Here is a 26,468-nt window from a genome sequence, read left to right on the forward strand (position 1 = left end):
GAGGCTTTTTCCTGATTACTAAGAAATACTTATGTGTATTTGTGTTTGGAGCTACATGAAAATATGAAGTTCACAGAAACAATTCAGATTTAGATGATAAACCAAATTTCCAATTTCTTAATGTTGCTCTTATTATATAGTAAGACTATTTTCATTCTTCTAAAAGTTTTTTTTAAATAGAACAATGAGATTTAGAATATATTTGCATGATTTACTACTTGTTATGTCCACATCTACATTGACATAAGCACACACCATTATCACCAGAAGACTCATTCATTAACCTAAACAACTCCAGAAATTCTTGTACTTTTTTAGCATTTGTCTATCTTGTTTTCCAAAAACATGTTTACTACATGTATGAAGTGGTACTACAGCAGCTGAAGTAAACCCTGCTCTGAATGTGAAGTGCCTTCACAAACACGTATACTACATGTATGAAGCGGTACTACAGCAGCTGAAGTACATCCAGTTCTGAATGTGAAGTGCCTCCACAAACACATATACTACATGTATGAAGTGGTACTACAACAGCTGAAGTACATCCAGATCTGAATGTGAAGTGCCTCCACAAACACGTATACTACATGTATGAAGTGGTACTACAGCAGCTGAAGTACATCCAGCTCTGAATGTGAAGTGCCTCCACAAACACGTATACTACATGTATGAAGTGGTACTACAGCAGCTGAAGTACATCCAGATCTGAATGTGAAGTGCCTCCACAAACACGTATACTACATGTATGAAGTGGTACTACAACAGCTGAAGTACATCCAGATCTGAATGTGAAGTGCCTCCACAAACACGTATACTACATGTATGAAGTGGTACTACAGCAGCTGATGTACATCCAGCTCTGAATGTGAAGTGCCTCCACAAACATGTATACTACATGTATGAAGTGGTACTACAGCAGCTGAAGTACATCCAGCTCTGAATGTGAAGTGCCTCCACAAACACGTATACTACATGTATGAAGTGGTACTACAGCAGCTGAAGTACATCCAGCTCTGAATGTGAAGTGCCTCCACAAACACGTATACTACATGTATGAAGTGGTACTACAGCAGCTGAAGTACACCAACTTAACATGTACATGTGTTACAACTAGTGGTAAAAGGATTAACTGATAACATGTTGATTCATCATTGTGGATTTGTTGAATACATGGAGATCAGGTCATGTGTGCATTCCTAGTTGACTGATCAAATTTGACCCCTATCTGAATTACTTGAGACAAACAGCTAATGTGATCAGAGATGCTAGTTGAGAAGCATAATATACAGCAAAACAAGTCTCATAGGTTAGGATTATTAGATTATTCTGAGGCAATTGACAAACGACAATACTCGATATTTGTATGGCTGTAGAATTATATGATATTAACGCAGAGAGTTGCATTTGTTGTGACATCATGCATCTGAAAGATTCCATTTGGAGTAAAGTTCCTTGGATTTACAAGAGTCATAAACTGGCAGTTACGGCAATGTCATTCATTTGAAATAGAAGTTGCAACCAGTAAAGATAGAATTGGAAAGAAATTGATGCTGAAATTGGATTAATATGAACATTCTGTGAACTTTGCGTGTGCATTTGAGCCATACTAAGGATAGATCAGTTGCTGATGACGATGATTACCCCTTGAGGCGGCAGTATTGTATGTGTGTGTGTGTGGATCTTACTGATTTCTTTCAGAAAGTAGAGCATTATATATTTGAAAACTTAGATTATGGCATTAGTTTTGGTGGAATGTGCACAATCTAAAAGAAATTGTGGTATGATGATACCTCCCTATTTGACATTATTTTTAGACATTGAGGAATTCCCCTTAAGTAGTTAGTTAATAACATAATCACACAGCAAGCTGAGGTTCATCGGGAAACAACTGACAGTTAGCTTGGTAGTGTTCATCTAGCCGAGGTCACCCGCTACTTTCAACACAATGAGATGATGTTAGTCCAGTCAGTCAAATATATTGTTAAGAATAAGAAAATATTGGTTGACAGATCAGCACTGGCTGGCTACACCTATTCAACAGATAGCAGAGAAATGCACTCAAGCTTATAGAATCAACTTAATTCTAGATATTCAACCGATCTGGGTGTAACCATCTATGGCTATTATTGTGGTAACCCACAGTAGCAATACAATAAACTAAATTCCACTGTGTGAAAGGACAATACTGGGTACAGTCTTTCTCTAAGTGATCCGATTCTGTGATTGAAAACACCTTCACCACCTCCTTTCATGCATGGTACACACTCTGTTCCTATTGTATATATGTACCACTGTTTAACATCAAGCAAAGAGGAGCCTTGTTCTAGAAGCTAGCAGAGTTAGGAGAAATTGTTAGTAATAGAGAAGGAAAAAACATAAACTGGTTTTTTTTCGAATCTAGAATAAACTCAATTTTTCTCAACATCAGTGAAATATGTTTCAGAAGTGTAATGTTTAGCCATGTTTTCATATACCAACAAGTCTTAAGACAATCAACACCAAAACAAGAAATCAATTACATCTGTCCAGTTTTCTCTCTCCCAAGTGAAAGTAATGAGATTAATCACATGGAAAAGAAAGGGCTCATGCAAAAGAATGGTGCAGAAAATATTCACCGCTTCTAAGGGTAACCTAGGCTGCTTGTTTTTGTCCTGGAATAAAGCAGAACAGTAAGTGTACAAGGACGATGCCAGGACTGTCACATGACCTTGAACATGTCAACATACTGGCGAGGTGCTTCACACAGCGTCATGGCTCCACTGGCTCCAGCCATGCTGCTGCTGCTGGCACTGATGAAGCTGGACATGCTTTCAGTCAGGTAATACATGCCACAGCAATTATCCAAGGAATGTACCAGTCATTCTTCAGCTTCTTTTTGTAGTTGCTCCATGAATAAATACATCTGGGCCATTGCTACTGCTGCCCAGCTGATACTTTGTCCAGGTCACCATCACGCAATGCCATGAGTACTGTACACATACTCATTGTACACATTTGTTTCATTAGTTCATGTTAATTTCAATATAGACAATTTAGATGTTGTAGACATACTCTTCATACAATTACCAAAAATAGCTAATTTACAGCACAAAATAGAAAACAATGCTAAGGGCACTGTAGCTTATCTGGACATGTAGTTAACAGACTAAAATTTAACAAAGACAAATACTTATATAAAGTTACTGTCAGCATTGATATTGAAATCCTTTCTGGATATATGGATGCCTAAAACCTGACACTCCAATCTGTTGATTTGAACACTACATGATGTGGTCAGATGGAGAAGCATGAATGCCAAACTTCATCTTCCTCAGTCATTTTGAGAAAAAATTAGGAGCAGGGTCAAAATGCAATGGTGAAAAAAGGTCAAAAGTAAGAATACTGTAAAAAAACGAACATATATGTTGGGTTCCACAACTAAGTATGAACCACATAATGCTGAGTAAAAACCATGAGTAAGTTTTTCAATATAGCTGCCCTCTGTGGCTAGAATGAACATTGGATTTGAACCTCTGGAAGAAAGGGGTGTCATTATTGTGGGAACATGCAAGTGTGATTGGTCCAGTGGTTTCTGAGAAGATGGATGCTGGACAAACAGCCCATGACATTAGCTCACTTGACTTTCAGTGTTATTTCTGACCGATATCTAACATTGCTATTGACCAGTCTCCTCATGTCTCCTTGAAGTCAACATGGTGACAAGTACAAAGCCATTCCATAAAGTTATTGTTCATAACACAGTACTAAGTCATATGTAAGTCACTGGTATGTAACCTACTATGTTCATGTCTACAAATTAAAAAAACCCTGACAGGAATGTAAATATTAATAAGTTAGATTAGACCTTCATTGTTTCCAAGTAAGTGCAGGTTTTATCTGACAGAGAACACTTCATCATATAATCTCTACTGGTCAAGGATGAAGAAGCCTCACTGTGTAGTAAATTACTAAAATCAATATCTGCAAAAAATCATTTTGTTTCCATCATACCAAAAACGTTTCAGTTGATAGGTAAAGATAGTATGCAAGTACTGCAATTGTGATAGATCATGACCCTCGATATTCAAATAAATAAGCAGCGAAAGATTGACCTCTAATAGCATAGTACTGAAATAGGACAATATTTAAAAAAATTATTTCTTTTTCAAAATAGCTACTGCTGGTGTAAGAGTATTAGTGGCCCTTTGTCAGTGTCTGTTCAGGGGTGGATGAACTCAGTATATGGATGGTGTTGAGGGGTGCATGTAGCCAGCATATGGGTGGTGTTCAGGGGTGCATGTAGTCAGTATATGGGTGATGTTGAGGGGTGCATGTAGCCATTATATGGGTGGTGTTCAGGGGTGCATGTAGTCAGTATATGGGTGATGTTGAGGGGTGCATGTAGCCAGTATATGGGTGGTGTTCAGGGGTGCATGTAGCCAGTATACGGGTGATGTTCAGGGGTGGATGTAGCCAGTATATCGGTGGGGTTGAGGTGTGCATGTAGGCAGTATATGGGTGGTGTTGAGGGGTGCATGTAGCCAGTATATGGGTTGTGTTCTGGGGTGCATGTAGCCAGTATATGGGTGATGTTCAGGGGTGGATGTAGCCAGTATATCGGTGGGGTTGAGGTGTGCATGTAGGCAGTATATGGGTGGTGTTGAGGGGTGCATGTAGCCAGTATATGGGTGGTGTTCAGGGGTGCATGTAGCCAGTATATGGGTGATGTTCAGGGGTGGATGTAGCCAGTATATTGGTGGGGTTGAGGTGTGCATGTAGGCAGTATATGGGTGGTGTTGATGGGTGCATGTAGCCAGTATATGGGTTGTGTTCTGGGGTGCATGTAGCCAGTATATGGGTGGTGTTGATGGGTGCATGGACTCAGTATATGGGTGGTGTTGAGGGGTGCATGTAGCCAGTATATGGGTGGTGTTGAGGGGTGCATGTAGCCAGTATATAGGTGGTGTTAAGGGGTGGATGGACTCAGTATATGGGTGGTGTTGAGGGGTGCATGGGGACTCAGTATATGGGTGGTGTTGGGGGGTGCATGGACTTAGTGTATGGGTGGTGTTGAGGGGTGCATGTAGCAAGTATATGGGTGGTGTTGAGGGGTGGATGGACTCAGTATATGGGTGGTGTTGAGGGGTGCATGTAGCCAGTCTATGGGTGGTGTTGAGGGATGGATGGATTCAGTATATGGGTGGTGTTGTGGGGTGCATAGACTCTTTATATGGGTGGTGTTGAGAGGTGCATGTAGACAGTATATGGGTGGTGTTGAGGGGTGCATTGACTCAGTATGTGGATGGAGTTGAGGGGTGCATGGACTCAGTACATTGGTGGTGTTGTGGGGTGCATGGACTCTTTATATGGGTGGTTTTGAGGGGTGCATGTAGCCATTATATGGGTGGCGTTGAGGGGTGCATGAACTCAGTATATGGGTGGTGTTGAGGGGTGCATTGACTCTTTATATGGGTGGTGTTGAGGGGTGCATGTAGCCAGTATATGGGTGGTGTTGAGGGGTGCATGTAGCCAGTATATGGGTGGTGTTGTGGGGGGGGGTGCATGTAGCCATTATATGGGTGGCGTTGAGGGGTGCATGAACTCAGTATATGGTGGTGTTGAGGGGTGCATGTAGCCAGTATATGGGTGGTGTTGAGGGGTGCATATAGCCAGTATATGGATGGAGTTGAGGGGTGCATGGACTCTTTATATGGGTGGTTTTGAGGGGTGCATGTGGCCAGTATATGGGTGGTGTTGAGGGATGCATGGACTTAGTACATGGGTGGTGTTGGGGGGTGCATGTAGCCAGTATATGGGTGGTGTTGGGGGGGGGGGGGGGGGATGGGGGGTGGGTGCATGTAGCCATTATATGGGTGGCGTTGAGGGGTGCATGAACTCAGTATATGGGTGGTGTTGAGTGGTGCATGTAGCCAGTATATGGGTGGTGTTGAGGGGTGCATATAGCCAGTGTATGGATGGAGTTGAGGGGTGCATGGACTCAGTATATGGGTGGTGTTGAGGGGTGGATTGACTCAGTGTATGGGTTGTGTTGAGGGGTGGATGGACTAAGTATATGGGTGGTGTTAAGGGGTGCATGGACTCTTTATATGGGTGGTTTTGAGGGGTGCATGTGGCCAGTATATGGGTGGTGTTGAGGGATGCATGGACTTAGTACATGGGTGGTGTTGGGGGGTGCATGTAGCCAGTATATGGGTGGTGTTGTGGGGGGGGTGCATGTAGCCATTATATGGGTGGCGTTGAGGGGTGCATGAACTCAGTATATGGGTGGTGTTGAGGGGTGCATTGACTCTTTATATGGGTGGTGTTGAGGGGTGCATGTAGCCAGTATATGGGTGGTGTTGAGGGGTGCATTGACTCTTTATATGGGTGGTGTTGAGGGGTGCATATAGCCAGTGTATGGATGGAGTTGAGGGGTGCATGGACTCAGTATATGGGTGGTGTTGAGGGGTGGATTGACTCAGTGTATGGGTTGTGTTGAGGGGTGGATGGACTCAGTATATGGGTGGTGTTGAGGGGTGCATGTAGCCAGTATATTGGTGGTGTTGAGGGATGCATGTAGCCAGTATATGGGTGGTGTTGAGGGGTGCATGTAGCCAGTATATAGGTGGTGTTAAGGGGTGCATGTAGCCAGTATATTGGTGGTGTTGAGGGGTGCATGTAGCCAGTATATGGGTGGTGTTGAGGGGTGCATGTAGCCAGTATATAGGTGGTGTTAAGGGGTGGATGGACTCAATATATGGGTGGTGTTGAGATGTGCATGGGGACAGTATATGGGTGGTGTTGAGGGGTGCATTAACTCAGTATATGGGTGGTGCTGAGGGGTGCATGGACTCAGTATGTGGGTGGTGATGAGGGGTGCATGTAGCAAGTATATGGGTGGTGTTGAGGGGTGGATGGACTTAGTATATGGATGGTGTTGAGGGGTGCATGTAGCCAGTCTATGGGTGGTGTTGAGGGGTGGATGGATTCAGTATATGGGTGGTGTTGAGGGGTGCATGTAGTCAGTATATGGGTGGTGTTGAGGGGTGCATTAACTCAGTATATGGGTCGTGCTGAGGGGTGCATGGACTCAGTATGTGGGTGGAGTTGAGGGGTGCATGGACTCAGTATATGGGTGGTGTTGAGGGGTGGATTGACTCAGTGTATGGGTGGTGTTGAGGGGTGGATGGACTCAGTATATGAGTGGTGTTGAGGGGTGCATGTAGCCAGTATATTGGTGGTGTTGAGGGGTGCATGTAGCCAGTATATGGGTGGTGTTGAGGGGTGCATGTAGCCAGTATATAGGTGGTGTTAAGGGGTGCATGTAGCCAGTATATAGGTGGTGTTAAGGGGTGGATGGACTCAGTATATGGGTGGTGTTGAGGGGTGCATGGGGATAGTTTATGGGTGGTGTTGAGGGGTGCATGAACTCAGTATATGGGTCGTGCTGAGGGGTGCATGGACTCAGTATGTGGGTGGAGTTGAGGGGTGCATGTACTCAGTACATGGGTGGTGTTGTGGGGTGCATGGACTCTTTATATGGGTGGTTTTGATGGGTGCATGTGGCCAGTATATGGGTGGTGTTGAGGGGTGCATGTGGCCAGTATATGGGTGGTGTTGAGGGGTGCATTAACTCAGTATATGGGTGGTGTTGAGGGGTGCATGTAGACAGTATATGGGTGGTGTTGATGGGTGCATTAACTCAGTATATGGGTGGTGTTGAGGGGTGCATGGACTCAGTATGTGGGTGGAGTTGAGGGGTGGATGGACTCAGTACATGGGTGGTGTTGTGGGGTGCATGGACTCTTTATATGGGTGGTGTTGAGGGGTGCATGTGGCCAGTATATGGGTGGTGTTGAGGCGTGCATGGACTCAGTATGTGGATGGAGTTGAGGGGTGCATGGACTCAGTACATGGGTGGTGTTGTGGGGTGCATGGACTCTTTATATGGGTGGTTTTGAGGGGTGCATGTGGCCAGTATATGGATGGTGTTGAGGGGTGCATGGACTCAGTATGTGGATGGAGTTGAGGGGTGCATGCATTCAGTACATGGTCGGTGTTGAGGGGTGCATGTAGCCAGTGTATAGGTGATGTTGAAGGATGCATGTAGCCAGTATATGAATGGTGTTGAGGGGTGCATGGACTCAGTACATGGGTGGTGTTGAGGGGTGCATGTAGCCAGTATATAGGTGATGTTGAAGGATGCATGTAGCCAGTATATGAATGGTGTTGTGGGGTGCATGGACTCTTTATATGGGTGGTTTTTAGGGGTGCATGTAGTCAGTATATGGTTGGTGTTGAGGGGTGCATGTAGCCAGTATATGGATGGAGTTGAGGGGTGCATGGACTCAGTATATGGGTGGTGTTGAGGGGTGGATTGCCTCAGTATATGGGTGGTGTTGAGGGGTGCATGTAGCCAGTATATTGGTGGTGTTGAGGGGAGCATGTAGCCAGTATATGGGTGGTGTTGAGGAATGCATGTAGCCAGTATATAGGTGGTGTTAAGGGGTGGATGGACTCAGTAAATGGGTGGTGTTGAGGGGTGCATGGGGACTCAGTATATGGGTGGTGTTGAGGGGTGCATGGACTCTTTATATGGGAGGTGTTGAGGGGTGCATGTAGACAGTATATAGGTGATGTTTAGGGGTGCATGTACTCTGTATGTATGTGGTGTTGAGGGGTGCATGTAGCAAGTATATGGGTGATGTTGAGGGGTGCATTAACTCTGTATATGGGTGGTGTTGAGGGGTGCATGTAGACAGTATATGGGTGGTGTTGATGGGTGCATTAACTCAGTATATGGGATAGTGTTGAGGGGTGCATGGACTCAGTATGTGGGTGGAGTTGAGGGGTGGATGGACTCAGTACATGGGTGGTGTTGTGGGGTGCATGGACTCTTTATATGGGTGGTGTTGAGGGGTGCATGTGGCCAGTATATGGGTGGTGTTCAGGGGTGCATGGACTCAGTACATGGGTGGTGTTGTGGGGTGCATGGACTCTTTATATGGGTGGTTTTAAGGGGTGCATGTGGCCAGTATATGGGTGGTGTTGAGGGGTGCATGTGGCCAGTATATGGGTGGTGTTGAGGGGTGCATTAACTCAGTATATGGGTGGTGTTGAGGGGTGCATTAACTCAGTATATGGGTGGTGTTGAGGGGTGCATGGACTCAGTATGTGGATGGAGTTGAGGGGTGCATGGACTCAGTACATGAGTGGTGTTGTGGGGTGCATGGACTCTTTATATGGGTGGTTTTGAGGGGTGCATGTAGCCATTATATGGGTGGCGTTGAGGGGTGCATGAACTCAGTATATGGGTGGTGTTGAGGGGTGCATTGACTCTTTATATGGGTGGTGTTGAGTGGTGCATGTAGCCAGTATATGGGTGGTGTTGAGGGGTGCATGTAGCCAGTATATGGGTGGTGTTGTGGGGGGGGGGGTGCATGTAGCCATTATATGGGTGGCGTTGAGGGGTGCATGAACTCAGTATATGGGTGGTGTTGAGGGGTGCATGTAGCCAGTATATGGGTGGTGTTGAGGGGTGCATATAGCCAGTATATGGATGGAGTTGAGGGGTGCATGGACTCTTTATATGGGTGGTTTTGAGGGGTGCATGTGGCCAGTATATGGGTGGTGTTGAGGGATGCATGGACTTAGTACATGGGTGGTGTTGGGGGGTGCATGTAGCCAGTATATGGGTGGTGTTGTGGGGGGGGTGCATGTAGCCATTATATGGGTGGCGTTGAGGGGTGCATGAACTCAGTATATGGGTGGTGTTGAGGGGTGCATTGACTCTTTATATGGGTGGTGTTGAGGGGTGCATGTAGCCAGTATATGGGTGGTGTTGAGGGGTGCATTGACTCTTTATATGGGTGGTGTTGAGGGGTGCATATAGCCAGTGTATGGATGGAGTTGAGGGGTGCATGGACTCAGTATATGGGTGGTGTTGAGGGGTGGATTGACTCAGTGTATGGGTTGTGTTGAGGGGTGGATGGACTCAGTATATGGGTGGTGTTGAGGGGTGCATGTAGCCAGTATATTGGTGGTGTTGAGGGGTGCATGTAGCCAGTATATAGGTGGTGTTAAGGGGTGCATGTAGCCAGTATATTGGTGGTGTTGAGGGGTGCATGTAGCCAGTATATGGGTGGTGTTGAGGGGTGCATTAACTCAGTATATGGGTGGTGCTGAGGGGTGCATGGACTCAGTATGTGGGTGGTGATGAGGGGTGCATGTAGCAAGTATATGGGTGGTGTTGAGGGGTGGATGGACTTAGTATATGGATGGTGTTGAGGGGTGCATGTAGCCAGTCTATGGGTGGTGTTGAGGGGTGGATGGATTCAGTATATGGGTGGTGTTGAGGGGTGCATGTAGACAGTATATGGGTGGTGTTGAGGGGTGCATTAACTCAGTATATGGGTCGTGCTGAGGGGTGCATGGACTCAGTATGTGGGTGGAGTTGAGGGGTGCATGGACTCAGTATATGGGTGGTGTTGAGGGGTGGATTGACTCAGTGTATGGGTGGTGTTGAGGGGTGGATGGACTCAGTATATGGGTGGTGTTGAGGGGTGCATGTAGCCAGTATATGGGTGGTGTTGAGGGGTGCATGTAGCCAGTATATAGGTGGTGTTAAGGGGTGCATGTAGCCAGTATATAGGTGGTGTTAAGGGGTGGATGGACTCAGTATATGGGTGGTGTTGAGGGGTGCATGGGGACAGTATATGGGTGGTGTTGAGGGGTGCATGAACTCAGTACATGGGTGGTGTTGTGGGGTGCATGGACTCTTTATATGGGTGGTTTTGATGGGTGCATGTGGCCAGTATATGGGTGGTGTTGAGGGGTGCATTAACTCAGTATATGGGTGGTGTTGAGGGGTGCATGTAGACAGTATATGGGTGGTGTTGATGGGTGCATTAACTCAGTATATGGGTGGTGTTGAGGGGTGCATGGACTCAGTATGTGGGTGGAGTTGAGGGGTGGATGGACTCAGTACATGGGTGGTGTTGTGGGGTGCATGGACTCTTTATATGGGTGGTGTTGAGGGGTGCATGTGGCCAGTATATGGGTGGTGTTGAGGGGTGCATGGACTCAGTATGTGGATGGAGTTGAGGGGTGCATGGACTCAGTACATGGGTGGTGTTGTGGGGTGCATGGACTCTTTATATGGGTGGTTTTGAGGGGTGCATGTGGCCAGTATATGGATGGTGTTGAGGGGTGCATGGACTCAGTATGTGGATGGAGTTGAGGGGTGCATGCATTCAGTACATGGTCGGTGTTGAGGGGTGCATGTAGCCAGTATATAGGTGATGTTGAAGGATGCATGTAGCCAGTATATGAATGGTGTTGAGGGGTGCATGGACTCAGTACATGGGTGGTGTTGAGGGGTGCATGTAGCCAGTATATAGGTGATGTTGAAGGATGCATGTAGCCAGTATATGAATGGTGTTGTGGGGTGCATGGACTCTTTATATGGGTGGTTTTTAGGGGTGCATGTAGTCAGTATATGGTTGGTGTTGAGGGGTGCATGTAGCCAGTATATGGATGGAGTTGAGGGGTGCATGGACTCAGTATATGGGTGGTGTTGAGGGGTGGATTGACTCAGTATATGGGTGGTGTTGAGGGGTGCATGTAGCCAGTATATTGGTGGTGTTGAGGGGTGCATGTAGCCAGTATATGGGTGGTGTTGAGGAATGCATGTAGCCAGTATATAGGTGGTGTTAAGGGGTGGATGGACTCAGTAAATGGGTGGTGTTGAGGGGTGCATGGGGACTCAGTATATGGGTGGTGTTGAGGGGTGCATGGACTCTTTATATGGGAGGTGTTGAGGGGTGCATGTAGACAGTATATAGGTGATGTTTAGGGGTGCATGTACTCTGTATGTATGTGGTGTTGAGGGGTGCATGTAGCAAGTATATGGGTGATGTTGAGGGGTGCATTAACTCTGTATATGGGTGGTGTTGAGGGGTGCATGTAGACAGTATATGGGTGGTGTTGATGGGTGCATTAACTCAGTATATGGGATAGTGTTGAGGGGTGCATGGACTCAGTATGTGGGTGGAGTTGAGGGGTGGATGGACTCAGTACATGGGTGGTGTTGTGGGGTGCATGGACTCTTTATATGGGTGGTGTTGAGGGGTGCATGTGGCCAGTATATGGGTGGTGTTAAGGGGTGCATGGACTCAGTATGTGGATGGAGTTGAGGGGTGCATGGACTCAGTACATGGGTGGTGTTGTGGGGTGCATGGACTCTTTATATGGGTGGTTTTGAGGGGTGCATGTGGCCAGTATATGGGTGGTGTTGAGGGGTGCATGGACTCAATATGTGGATGGAGTTGAGGGGTGGATGGACTCAGTACATGGGTGGTGTTAAGGGGTGCATGGACTCTTTATATGGGTGGTTTTGAGGGGTGCATGTGGCCAGTATATGGGTGGTGTTGAGGGGTGTATGGACTCAGTACATGGGTGGTGTTGAGGGGTGCATGGACTCAGTATGTGGGTGGAGTTGAGGGGTGCATGGACTCAGTGTATGGGTGGTGATGAGGGGTGCATGTAGCAAGTATATGGGTGGTGTTGAGGGGTGGATGGACTTAGTATATGGATGGTGTTGAGGGGTGCATGTAGCCAGTCTATGGGTGGTGTTGAGGGGTGGATGGATTCAGTATATGGGTGGTGTTGAGGGGGTGCATGTAGACAGTATATGGGTGGTGTTGAGGGGTGCATTAACTCAGTATATGGGTCATGCTGAGGGGTGCATGGACTCAGTATGTGGGTGGAGTTGAGGGGTGCATGGACTCAGTATATGGGTGGTGTTGAGGGGTGGATTGACTCAGTGTATGGGTGGTGTTGAGGGGTGGATGGACTCAGTATATGGGTGGTGTTGAGGGGTGCATGTAGCCAGTATATTGGTGGTGTTGAGGGGTGCATGTAGCCAGTATATGGGTGGTGTTGAGGGGTGCATGTAGCCAGTACATGGGTGGTGTTGTGGGGTGCATGGACTCTTTATATGGGTGGTTTTGAGGGGTGCATGTGGCCAGTATATGGATGGTGTTGAGGGGTGCATGGACTAAGTATGTGGATGGAGTTGAGGGGTGCATGCATTCAGTACATGGTCGGTGTTGAGGGGTGTATGTAGCCAGTATATAGGTGATGTTGAAGGATGCATGTAGCCAGTATATGAATGGTGTTGAGGGGTGCATGGACTCAGTACATGGGTGGTGTTGAGGGGTGCATGTAGCCAGTATATAGGTGATGTTGAAGGATGCATGTAGCCAGTATATGAATGGTGTTGTGGGGTGCATGGACTCTTTATATGGGTGGTTTTTAGGGGTGCATGTAGTCAGTATATGGTTGGTGTTGAGGGGTGCATGTAGCCAGTATATGGATGGAGTTGAGGGGTGCATGGACTCAGTATATGGGTGGTGTTGAGGGGTGGATTGACTCAGTATATGGGTGGTGTTGAGGGGTGCATGTAGCCAGTATATTGGTGGTGTTGAGGGGTGCATGTAGCCAGTATATGGGTGGTGTTGAGGAATGCATGTAGCCAGTATATAGGTGGTGTTAAGGGGTGGATGGACTCAGTAAATGGGTGGTGTTGAGGGGTGCATGGGGACTCAGTATATGGGTGGTGTTGAGGGGTGCATGGACTCTTTATATGGGAGGTGTTGAGGGGTGCATGTAGACAGTATATAGGTGATGTTTAGGGGTGCATGTACTCTGTATGTATGTGGTGTTGAGGGGTGCATGTAGCAAGTATATGGGTGATGTTGAGGGGTGCATTAACTCTGTATATGGGTGGTGTTGAGGGGTGCATGTAGACAGTATATGGGTGGTGTTGATGGGTGCATTAACTCAGTATATGGGATAGTGTTGAGGGGTGCATGGACTCAGTATGTGGGTGGAGTTGAGGGGTGGATGGACTCAGTACATGGGTGGTGTTGTGGGGTGCATGGACTCTTTATATGGGTGGTTTTGAGGGGTGCATGTGGCCAGTATATGGGTGGTGTTAAGGGGTGCATGGACTCAGTATGTGGATGGAGTTGAGGGGTGCATGGACTCAGTACATGGGTGGTGTTGTGGGGTGCATGGACTCTTTATATGGGTGGTTTTGAGGGGTGCATGTGGCCAGTATATGGGTGGTGTTGAGGGGTGCATGGACTCAATATGTGGATGGAGTTGAGGGGTGGATGGACTCAGTACATGGGTGGTGTTAAGGGGTGCATGGACTCTTTATATGGGTGGTTTTGAGGGGTGCATGTGGCCAGTATATGGGTGGTGTTGAGGGGTGTATGGACTCAGTACATGGGTGGTGTTGAGGGGTGCATGGACTCAGTATGTGGGTGGAGTTGAGGGGTGCATGGACTCAGTGTATGGGTGGTGATGAGGGGTGCATGTAGCAAGTATATGGGTGGTGTTGAGGGGTGGATGGACTTAGTATATGGATGGTGTTGAGGGGTGCATGTAGCCAGTCTATGGGTGGTGTTGAGGGGTGGATGGATTCAGTATATGGGTGGTGTTGAGGGGGTGCATGTAGACAGTATATGGGTGGTGTTGAGGGGTGCATTAACTCAGTATATGGGTCATGCTGAGGGGTGCATGGACTCAGTATGTGGGTGGAGTTGAGGGGTGCATGGACTCAGTATATGGGTGGTGTTGAGGGGTGGATTGACTCAGTGTATGGGTGGTGTTGAGGGGTGGATGGACTCAGTATATGGGTGGTGTTGAGGGGTGCATGTAGCCAGTATATTGGTGGTGTTGAGGGGTGCATGTAGCCAGTATATGGGTGGTGTTGAGGGGTGCATGTAGCCAGTATATAGGTGGTGTTAAGGGGTGCATGTAGCCAGTTTATTGGTGGTGTTGAGGGGTGCATGTAGCCAGTATATGGGTGGTGTTGAGGGGTGCATGTAGCCAGTATATAGGTGGTGTTAAGGGGTGGATGGACTCAGTATATGGGTGGTGTTGAGAGGTGCATGGGGACAGTATATGGGTGGTGTTGAGGGGTGCATTAACTCAGTATATGGGTCGTGCTGAGGGGTGCATGGACTCAGTATGTGGGTGGAGTTGAGGGGTGCATGGACTCAGTGTATGGGTGGTGATGAGGGGTGCATGTAGCAAGTATATGGTTGGTGTTGAGGGGTGGATGGACTTAGTATATGGTTGGTGTTGAGGGGTGCATGTAGCCAGTCTATGGGTGGTGTTGAGGGGTGGATGGATGGATTCAGTATATGGGTGGTGTTGAGGGGTGCATGTAGACAGTATATGGGTGGTGTTGAGGGGTGCATTAACTCAGTATATGGGTCGTGCTGAGGGGTGCATGGACTCAGTATGTGGGTGGAGTTGAGGGGTGCATGGACTCAGTACATGGGTGGTGTTGTGGGGTGCATGGACTCTTTATATGGGTGGTTTTAAGGGGTGCATGTGGCCAGTATATGGGTGGTGTTGAGGGGTGCATGTGGCCAGTATATGGGTGGTGTTGAGGGGTGCATTAACTCAGTATATGGGTGGTGTTGAGGGGTGCATTAACTCAGTATATGGGTGGTGTTGAGGGGTGCATGGACTCAGTATGTGGGTGGAGTTGAGGGGTGGATGGACTCAGTACATGGGTGGTGTTTTGGGGTGCATGGACTCTTTATATGGGTGGTGTTGAGGGGTGCATGTGGCCAGTATATGGGTGGTGTTGAGGCGTGCATGGACTCAGTATGTGGATGGAGTTGAGGGGTGCATGGACTCAGTACATGAGTGGTGTTGTGGGGTGCATGGACTCTTTATATGGGTGGTTTTGAGGGGTGCATGTGGCCAGTATATGGATGGTGTTGAGGGGTGCATGGACTCAGTATGTGGATTGAGTTGAGGGGTGCATGCATTCAGTACATGGTCGGTGTTGAGGGGTGCATGTAGCCAGTATATAGGTGATGTTGAAGGATGCATGTAGCCAGTATATGAATGGTGTTGAGGGGTGCATGGACTCAGTACATGGGTGGTGTTGAGGGGTGCATGTAGCCAGTATATAGGTGATGTTGAAGGATGCATGTAGCCAGTATATGAATGGTGTTGTGGGGTGCATGGACTCTTTATATGGGTGGTTTTTAGGGGTGCATGTAGTCAGTATATGGTTGGTGTTGAGGGGTGCATGTAGCCAGTATATGGGTGGTGTTGAGGGGTGGATGGACTCTTTATATGGGTGGTGTTGAGGGGTGCGTGTAGCCAGTATATGGGTGGTGTTGAGGGGTGCATCTAGCCAGTATATGGGCGGTGTTGAGGGGTGCATGTAGCCAGTATATGGATGGAGTTGAGGGGTGGATGGACTCAGTACATGGGTGGTGTTGTGGGGTGCATGGACTCTTTATATGGGTGGTTTTGAGGGGTGCATGTGGCCAGTATATGGGTGGTGTTGAGGGGTGCATGAACTCAGTATGTAGATGGAGTTGAGGGGTGCATGGACTCAGTACATTGGTGGTGTTGTGGGGTGCATGGACTCTTTATATGGGTGGTTTTTAGGGGTGCATGTGGCCAGTATATGGGTGGTGTTGAGGGGTGGATGGACTCTTTATATGGGTGGTGTTGAGGGGTGCATGTAGCCAGTATATGGGTGGTGTTGGGGGGTGCATGAACTCAGTATATGGGTGGTGTTGAGGGGTGCATGGACTCTTTATATGGGTGGTGTTGAGGGGTTCATGTAGACAGTATATGGGTGGTGTTGAGGGGTGCATGTAGCCGGTATATGGGTGGTGTTGAGTGGTGCATGTAGCCAGTATATGGATGGTGTTGAGGGGTGCATGAACTCAGTATATGGGTGGTGTTGAGGGGTGCATGGACTCAGTATATGAATGGAGTTGAGGGGTGTATGGACTCAGTATATGGGTGGTGTTGAGGGGTGCATGCACTCAGTACATGGGTGGTGTTGAGGGGTGCATGTAGCCAGTACATGGGTGGTGTTGAGGGGTGCATGTAGCCAGTATATAGGTGATGTTGAAGGATGCATGTAGCCAGTATATGGGTGGTGTTGAGGGTTGCATGCACTTAGTACATGGGTGGTATTGAGGGGTGCATGCACTCAGTACATGGGTGGTGTTGAGGGGTGCATGTAGCCAGTATATAGGTGATGTTGAAGGATGCATGTAGCCAGTATATGAATGGTGTTGAGGGGTGCATGGACTCAGTACATGGGTGGTGTTGAGGGGTGCATGCATTTAGTACATGGGTGGTGTTGAGGGGTGGATGGACTCTTTATATGGGTGGTGTTGAGGGGTGCATGAACTCAGTATATGGGTGGTGTTGAGGGGTGCATTGACTCTTTATATGGGTGGTGTTGAGGGGTGCATGTAGCCAGTATATGGGTGGTGTTGAGGGGTGCATGTAGCCAGTTTATTGGTGGTGTTGAGGGGTGTATGTAGCCAGTATATGGATGGAGTTGAAGGGTGCATGGACTCAGTATATGGGTGGTGTTGAGGGGTGGATGGACTCAGTGTATGGGTTGTGTTGAGGGGTGGATGGACTCAGTATATGGGTGGTGTTGAGGGGTGCATGTAGCCAGTATATTGGTGGCGTTGAGGGGTGCATGTAGCCAGTATATGGGTGGTGTTGAGGGGTGCATGTAGCCAGTATATAGGTGGTGTTAAGGGTGGATGGACTCAGTATATGGGTGGTGGTGAGGGGTCCTGGGGACTCAGTATATGGGTGGTGTTGAGGGGTGCATGGACTCAGTATATGGGTGGTGTTGAGGGGTGCATGTAGCCAGTATATAGGTGGTGTTAAGGGGTGGATGGACTCAGTATATGGGTGGTGTTGAGGGGTGCATGGGGTCTCAGTATATGGGTGGTGTTGAGGGGTGCATGTAGCAAGTATATGGGTGGTGTTGAGGGGTGGATGGACTCAGTATATGGGTGGTGTTGAGGGGTGCATGGACTCAGTATGTATGTGATGTTGAGGGGTGCATGTATCTAGGATATGGGTGGTGTTGAAGGATGCATGTAGCCAGTGTATGGGTGATGTTGAAGGGTGCATGTATCTAGGATATGGGTGGTGTTGAAGGATGCATGTAGCCAGTATATAGGTGGTGTTGAGGGGTGCATGTAGCCAGTATATGGGTCATGTTGAGGGGTGCATGAACTCAGTATATGGGTGGTGTTGAGGGGTGCATGGACTCTTTATATGGGTGGTGTTGAGGGGTGCATGTAGCCAGTATATGGGTGGTGTTGAGGGGTGGATGGACTCAGTATGTATGTGATGTTGAAGGGTCAATGTATCTAGGATATGGGTGGTGTTGAAGGATGCATGTAGCCAGTGTATGGGTGATGTTGAAGGGTGCATGTATCTAGGATATGGGTGGTGTTGAGGGGTGCATGTAGCCAGTATATGGGTGGTGTTGAGGGGTGCATGTAGCCAGTATATGGGTGGTGTTGAGGGGTGGATGGACTCAGTATGTGGGTGATGTTGAGGGGTGCATGGACTTATAGTATGGGTGATTTTGAGGGGTGGATGGACAGGGTATGGGTGGCGTGAGGGGTAATGTTGAGGGGGGCATGGACTCAGTATTTGAATGGTGTTGAGGGGTGCATGTAGCCAGTATATTGGTGGTGTTGAGGGGTGCATGTATATATGTGCGGCCATTCGGTTAAAAAACATAAAGTTGAATAAAGGACAAATGTACGCAATAAAAGTCAAATGTAACAAATAAAGTATTAAATGTTACTAATAAAGGTCAAAATACAAAACAAACAGATGTCTGTTAAAAAATACAAAGTTGAAATAAAAGTCAAAAGTACGCAATGTAATAGTCAAATGTTATGAAAAGATGTCATATGAAACAATGTGTACTTGAGAACATCAGTGCGCACAAAAGGACACTAAATCACACAAGGACATTGACAATAAAGAGCGCCAGATAGCGCTGCAATTTGTAAAACATTCCGAGTTTAATCGGCTCACTGCGCTATGTATATGACAACTGCATGCCGAGGTGCACAATGGCGTTCTTTATTGTCAACATCCTTTAGCAGTTTACTGTCCTTTCATGTGCACTGGCGTATTTTTGTTAATATTGTTCTTTTTTTCATATGACGTCTTTTGTTAACACTTGACTATTATTGCAAAGTTTTGTCCTTTATTTCAACTTAAATTTTTTTTACCGAATAGCTGCCCATACATATCAGCACGTGTGTTGGGAAAGTCAGAAGGGTGTGTTGTGTAAGAATGCTGGAGGTTGAACCTCTAGACGTGTAGTAAACTCAGGTACATACTGTTTACTCAAGCTTACTGATCCTCTCACGTCATCAGCAAGTTATTCCCTTCCATCTAACAGCTGAAACTGCCCAGCAAATATCATGACAACAAGTGTCTCATGTGACCATTATTATAAGTTACAAACAGAAAAATCATAAACATATAGTTTCTATATGTGACAATCATGCTTTGAAATCTGATACTATCCTTACATGGGTTTATTGATGTCTATATGAGTCTAAGTAGTATAAGATGGTTCTGGACCACTTCCACTGGAGCCAGATTTATATACCTATACTGCTACTACAGAGGGAATTTTTTATGCAAAAATGATGATGTGATTCAACGATCGTCATGAGACTAAACTAAATTGTAATGAAAACATTCTCTATTATTTTTACTCATATGCATACCATTATTTTGAACAAAGTGATATTCAACATTTTTACTAAGTTCTTCATTCATTTTACTAGGAGACCAGACTATGTACTCTTTTTCGATTGGAAAGAACAAATTGATGACCGTATTTGGTTGGTTTGACTTCATTGATATAATATATATCCTGTGGTAATTCTCGCCATATTATAACTTTGTCCCGGAGCATAAATGTTTTTGTTGACATTATTATAGACTTATGTAAGCATTCTTTTAAATGTCATCCAACAATCTATTTTTAATCTCCAACCAGTTCTTTGGTTTTGGCACGGAATGATTGACGCGCTTGTTGTCTCCCCTGTTCTATGAACTTTTTTTTCTGGTCTTCGCTTATACCACTGGTCTTACGAGAATTGGATCGAATCTCCTGCTTCATTACGTTGTATTTGGTGAGTTCTGACAACACTAAACGAAACTCCTCCTCAGATATCTTACAATCAGCCAGTGCTGTTGAAATATGATCCTCAATGCTGTTCAACTTTGATTCGGCGAGTATCCGAATATTATCATGTTTTAATGCTTTCTTTTGCAACTTACGAGAAATAAATTTTATCGCTATTCCTGACAGTCCTGAGACTCCGGCCGCTACTTCCATACCAAGTACGATAGGCGTGGCGATAATAGTTGATAATAAACCAACACCAGCTACACCGAGTCCCATGCCAGCTGTTACAAGGGCAGTGTCAACTCCGCCGAGAGCATTCACAGCTCTCCGATACTTTTTATACAATCCAAGTTTCAACAACCTCTCCTTCTCTATTCGATGTTTTATGTCGCTTATTTGATGTAATCAAAATCCATCAACAGTATCCATCTTTTCAGATGCTTCATCGAGCACCGGATATAAATCCTTAATGTATATTATTATATCATATAATAGTCTTTAATTAGTCTTGTTTAAATGTTTTGAGAGTATACGTCAACCTTATTAAATGTATATTATACAGCATACATATCGTAGTAAGAGAAATGCTTTCACTTTTATTAACTTGGACCCCCTCAAGGGTTGCAACGGGTGATACTCCCATTGACGATTGTGTTTCTTGAGCCATTTAATTGATAGACCTGGTAATATTTCGAAGGCATCTTCTGGTGCATCCCCAAACAAGACTTCAATAATAATTGTAGAAAGATCAGGTAAAGCACTCACGTTCTGTTTTATATCATCGAAATTCAGTAACCAAATTTAAACTGACATTTTTTAATGCTGGACGACTCAATAACATATAACCTGGGTTTTCTGGCAGGGGAGCGACTAACACACTTTTTCGTTTTGATGGGATATAAGCCCCGAGTACAATCCCACTATTCATTATCTTAGTTAAATGATGTCCTTTACCCGTCATCACAGATGGTGGGGCAATGATGATATTCAGTAGCCACTCGATTTTTGCTACGACCATGGTCCATTTATTATCATCATTGCGAGTAAGATTGTATGAAGTGTTTCTAATGAGTCTACTAACGTCAACATCACTTAAATCTCCTAGATTAGCTGTGAATACAACTTCTTTCCGCTTGTATACATTATCTTGTAAGTGTAAAGCGTATAACTTACCATCGGTACCGGGTTTATCCAATCCTACTGTGTCTCCAAGATCGGAAAGAGTAATTGTATTACATTGTCTAAGGTTATGCGTTCCAGGGCCTGATGAATCAACCATTATTTATAATATGGAGTGTTACACTCAAGTATCCTAAATGTACAGGTTGATGTTTTACATCTAATACAGAAATTTTAGGTCTGAAATAATACCCCGCTTTAACTTTTCATATTGTAATGATGAAAAAGATTTCGTTCTACCGCATCTATTGTATTTCTCATCTTTGACTGGAATAGCTCTTAGCAGAGTTGAAGGATTTTCGAGTTGAATATTATCCGTTGTACTGATCTGATCAAGATGGATGCACAACTCTTTATAGGGAACTAAATCGGGTAATTCAAATCCATGCAATGTTTTGTTGGGTTGTATTATTACTTCTTTTTTAAAAAATCCAAGTGTAGCTGATATGTTCGGGAAAAGCCTTACATGCTTTTCTCCAGCGCTTAAAATCAGCACCCCACGCCACTCACTTTGTGTGAGACGAGCTCCCAAAGGCTTAAAAATTTCATCATTGAGTGAGCATACGCTGTAATACTAATCAGGTATAGTATGCCATTCTATACCTAGTATTAATATATTATTTATTCTTGCAGCACTTATATTGTTCCACCGTGGGTAATACGTTACATCGCATAGAGCGACTTCAAGTTGCCCAGCCGAGTTATCGATAGTATGAAGCAGTTGAATAGATTGGCCATATGTTATTCCCGGGAGTGTAACATACATATAAATTTACAAAGATACTATATCATAACTAAAATATGAAATCAACTAACATTACGAATCAGTCGATTTTAGTAAGTGCCTCTGGTGCTAAGTTTTTTGTTAAATTCCCTGATATCTTTGAAAAATACAGGGTCACAACAACTAGCGATAAAAAGGTGCATGATTGGTTCCACAATCCAATGCAATTTTGGCAGAATCAGTTAAACTTTTCCATATGGTGTGCCACAACAGGATGTGGTGTATCTCTTTATGCCCCCGGATTTGAACTAAATAAGTCTGTTTTATCATTTCACGTATACTATCAGATTAGACTTATTCTTAAAGAAATTAGTGCCCCATTACTGCAGGATCGAGGATGGAATTCCTCAAATAATCCGTACAATAGGTTCGCGTATGAGTGTATTTGTCAGGAATTTAATATTTCTACGAGTAAAGATTGGCGTATTAAAGGACTTAACCATGGTCTAGGTGTTCCGTACAATGGACAAATAACTGGTAAAGAAGAAAGTGATGATTTACTTAAAACAACTTCACAAAAAAACATTCAATCTATTTAGATTGTTACAGGCAAACAAACTTTATGTAAGAATGCATGATCTTTATTTAAAAAACGCATAACTGGTATCACGGCTGGGAACTTTCGAGTAACGATTGGAGAGGAGATATTATGAGTTTTAAGACTGGTTTGCCTTATATTGTTACAAAGTTTGTGCAACCACCTGGAAATGCTTGGAATGAATTTCTTAATGATAAAACAGAAAATAATTTTACTAACCCAGGACTTGTAAGAGTTAATGAATCAATAAGAACTTATGTATGGGCAATTCTTGGTGCACAATCGCAAACACAAACGGGAATAATCGGTTCCGGGACGGCGCCCGATGCACAAAATCAGTTGTCGCAAACGTAGAGGATGCTATTAATTCACCAGTTGACATACCATCTTCTAGAAGATGTATTACAGTACCCTCAATCCAAAGTAGACTACACTTATGGGGCAGGACTATACATGTCTCCGAGTAATATGGAACTTAAGATCGGTCAAGTGATCGGCTATAATAATAAAACTGTGGTTGCTTCCAGGTAAAAACATCAACAAAAACCAAGTATAAATTCAGATATTAACACCGAATTAATTACGCAAACAAACACAGGCGAAACAGGAATAGTCAAGCCACAGTCACCACATGTTTCACAGTCATCTACTGACGCACCACAACCACAAGTGCCACCACATATAGCCGCTAAAAATCAACAACATATCAATGAAAAAACAGCGCTTATAGCAGGTGGAGTCGCGGCTGGTTTACTCATGATTTGGAAAAAAAGTCTTTAACGGATAAGTACAACAGCCCGGCAATTGCTACGATCAGTGCCCACAAGTTTTGACTAAGCCAAGTGGCGGTCTTTGCTAATAAATTTAAAAGCAAGGAAACAATACTCCATAGTGCAGATGCGGCTTTCCCAGCGCTTCTTCTAATGCTCTTAAATGCTTTTTTATCCCCTCTTTTACACCATTTGGCCTTGGTGGTGTGGGTGGTGTTGGTGGTCCACCTCCACCGGTTAACACAAGAGTCAAAGTCGATATAATAAATCCCAATGCAGTTAAAAAACTGGCAATGGTTATCCCCTGTTCTCTGAACAATGTTTCAATATTATCGGCCAGTGTAGTATCATCGTTGAGAACTTGATCGATAGTTTCTCGAATTCGACAGATTTGTGAACGAAGTGCCTTTCTATTACTCGAAGCAGCTTCGAGGGGGGCCGATCTTTCGTCTTCTAAGTTACGCAATCTTTTAGCAACGCGGCGGCTACTGAATTCATCACCCACCTGCTCAAGTTTTGTTTTCTCATAAGCTATGTGCTTGTTGAGTTCAGATAGCTTGGCTATATTATTGATGAGTTCTCCCCACATTGTTTGCATTGCCTTGTCAAGGACTCGCAATTCCCTAATACTGAACTCTGAATATGGTGATACCTGTAACGTGGAATTATTGTAGTAGGTATCCAAGATTTCTCCGAGTCCGTCCGAAGCCAGCTTCGAGCTTTCTTCCAAATTATCTTTATCTATGGCACCGAGTTCAGTATGCAAAGTCTGAAGAACCTTAGTAGTCTTCGCAGAAAGTTTTTCTGGTGAGTAGTCTACAAAACCTAATTCATTAAGAACAATGTTGATGCCACCACAATGTCCGGCTATCATAGACAAGGCTAGGGGCTTACGAGTACGAGAATTCATAAGATCAATATCCAGAGAGCTCGTTCAGAACATAGGTCGTGCGATTGTTAAGAAAATCACGATCAAAATTAGCGGTGATGAAGTTTTGAGTATTGACGACAGCGATGTCTACTTTTGTTACATGGATCTCTGGAGAACGGTTAAAGAACGGGAAAACTTACAGTACCAAGGTATTTGTAATCAGAACACATTGAGACTGCGTGTGGTTGCTTCTTTTGATGTAGAAGATAAGGCTGTTGCTGATGCATTAGGTAACCGATTCTATATTCCGCTCGACTTTGAATTACTAGATAGTCACATGCCCTTCTATCAAGCATCCCTAGGCGATAGGTTAGAATACGAACTCACTTTTAATGACTACAGCAGAGTAGTCAAAGCTACTGAAGTTGCTAGCTATTCTATTGACAATATCTCATTGAAGTATGATATGATAACAGATCCTGAATTAGCCAGACAAATTCGTAACCAGTATACAGGAAGTTTAGCCATTTTGTATTGTCACGTGCTTCAACACGGAAAGATCACCAGGAACAAAAGAGATACAACGTGGAATATCAATCAAAACGTCCCCGCGAGATCATGAAAGGGTATTTTAATGTTGTTCGGGGACCCTTCTGAAGCATTTGCAAGAGATATCGAGAAGTTCTACAATCCCAAGATTACAAAAGTAGAATTGACTATCGAGGACGTGCGCTTTCATCTGCGGGCAAATGCGGAAAACAGCTTTTATTCTAGATATTTTACAAAGTCATTTTAGGGATGTTTTCAACCATATTATTATTCTGTGCCCGACTATAAGCGTTAATAAAACATACCTATCGAGAGATTGGGTAATGAATGATCCTGAGGTGTACAAAGTTGATCCGGGCGATCGTTTACAAGACTGTTTACGAGTATGTCACGAAAAATACAATTTCTATTTCTCATTTTGAGAGCACCCTGGGCGCTTATTACATCGAATACGGTAATTAAACATTTGAATATTTTATAAATATAGTATTGCATCAATTATTTCTTATCGGCTATTAACCCTGACTGCTGTGTCTATTTTCAGCTACACAATTACAGATAAGCTATGATCTATTATGTATCAGCGATGACTCAACAGCTCACCAGTGGAGTGTGATTTGCATTTAGACAAATGATATGATAGGTGTATAACCATGAATCTGTGCAGATTTACACTCATGGGAAAACCAATTCAATGCAACCTACGTTGCGTTGGTATATACTGTGGTATTCATGCTTATTACATCAGACAAGGAAATGTAAATTATACGTGTTCTGTATGTGGGATAGGGGTCAAAGGTCGTTATTGTTTATGTAAGAAACATGGCGCTGATAGGGTCAGGAACCAGATTATTTATGCTAGGAAGAGAGATTACATCAATGAGAGGAATATGTAGAGAGTATACGTTTAGACATTTGACTCATTTTGCATATACCTTTAAATCACAAAGGTTTTTGTCAGAGAGTTGAAGGCTTTGGCAAAACAACGTGGTCTACATGGTTATTCTCGAATGAGAAAAGCTGAATTGATTGATTTACTAGATAATAATAAACCCACTGTTGTTGATAAAAATCAATCAGTTGATGTTGATAAAAATCAACCGGTTGAATTAAGATTTGTACCCACAGCTGGCGTTGGTAAAAACCTAAGTTGTTGGAAGATGGAAATTAATTCCAACATGGATGTTAATGATGTTTAGCCCATCGTATCAAGCAAAATTAACGAGGAGTTAGATGATTTAAATAGTATAAAATACCAGCTAACGGTTAAAATGTCATTGAGTTAAAATGATGCCGAATATACCGAACCTTATTTCCAGAGCAACCAAGAAGTTATAACCGAATCTGATACTATAAGCACATCATTAGATGCATCAATTCAGCAGATACAAGAAACTTTAGAAAGCTGGACTAATAGAGGTTCGGGTTGGGGTGTGGATAAAATAGATAGTTTATATTTAGATATAGCAAATTATATGCCTTTCAAAGGTGGATCTTATATAGATTTACCCTCGTATTATAAAAAGAAAAAGCCATAATTAATGTAAAAAATAAAGGCGATGACTGTATTGGAATGATGATAAGATCTGCCATGTTCCCCGCAGACAAACATCCGGATAGACCTTCGAGCTACCCCCAAAACGACATATTCCCAGAATCAATTCATTTCTGATAAAAAAAATAAATGGTAAATATCATTATACGTGGATAAAGAGTTTAAACAGGCTATTATACGATCAAACAAAAGAAAAGAAATATTTCTGCGA

General features: G+C 44.5%; 1 protein-coding gene across 2 annotated transcripts in view; it reads right to left on the reverse strand.

Moving 5' to 3' along the window:
- Positions 1 to 26,468, reverse strand: part of LOC124125448 (dual 3',5'-cyclic-AMP and -GMP phosphodiesterase 11-like) — a 234,297-nt gene that overhangs the window by 49,630 nt on the left and 158,199 nt on the right. Inside the window, exon 5 of one of the 2 annotated variants that reach the window (XM_048387136.1) lies at positions 2,616 to 2,651. The exons of the other annotated variant lie outside the window; for it this stretch is intronic. Within the exon in view, the coding sequence (XP_048243093.1) occupies positions 2,616 to 2,651 (36 nt within the window). The remainder of the gene's footprint in view (positions 1 to 2,615; positions 2,652 to 26,468) is intronic. 2 annotated transcript variants of the gene reach the window in all.

The sequence above is a fragment of the Haliotis rufescens genome, unplaced genomic scaffold (assembly GCF_023055435.1).
Source record: "Haliotis rufescens isolate VD_foot unplaced genomic scaffold, xgHalRufe1.0.p SCAF_66, whole genome shotgun sequence".
In the NCBI taxonomy this organism is placed as follows: Eukaryota; Metazoa; Mollusca; class Gastropoda; order Lepetellida; family Haliotidae; genus Haliotis; species Haliotis rufescens.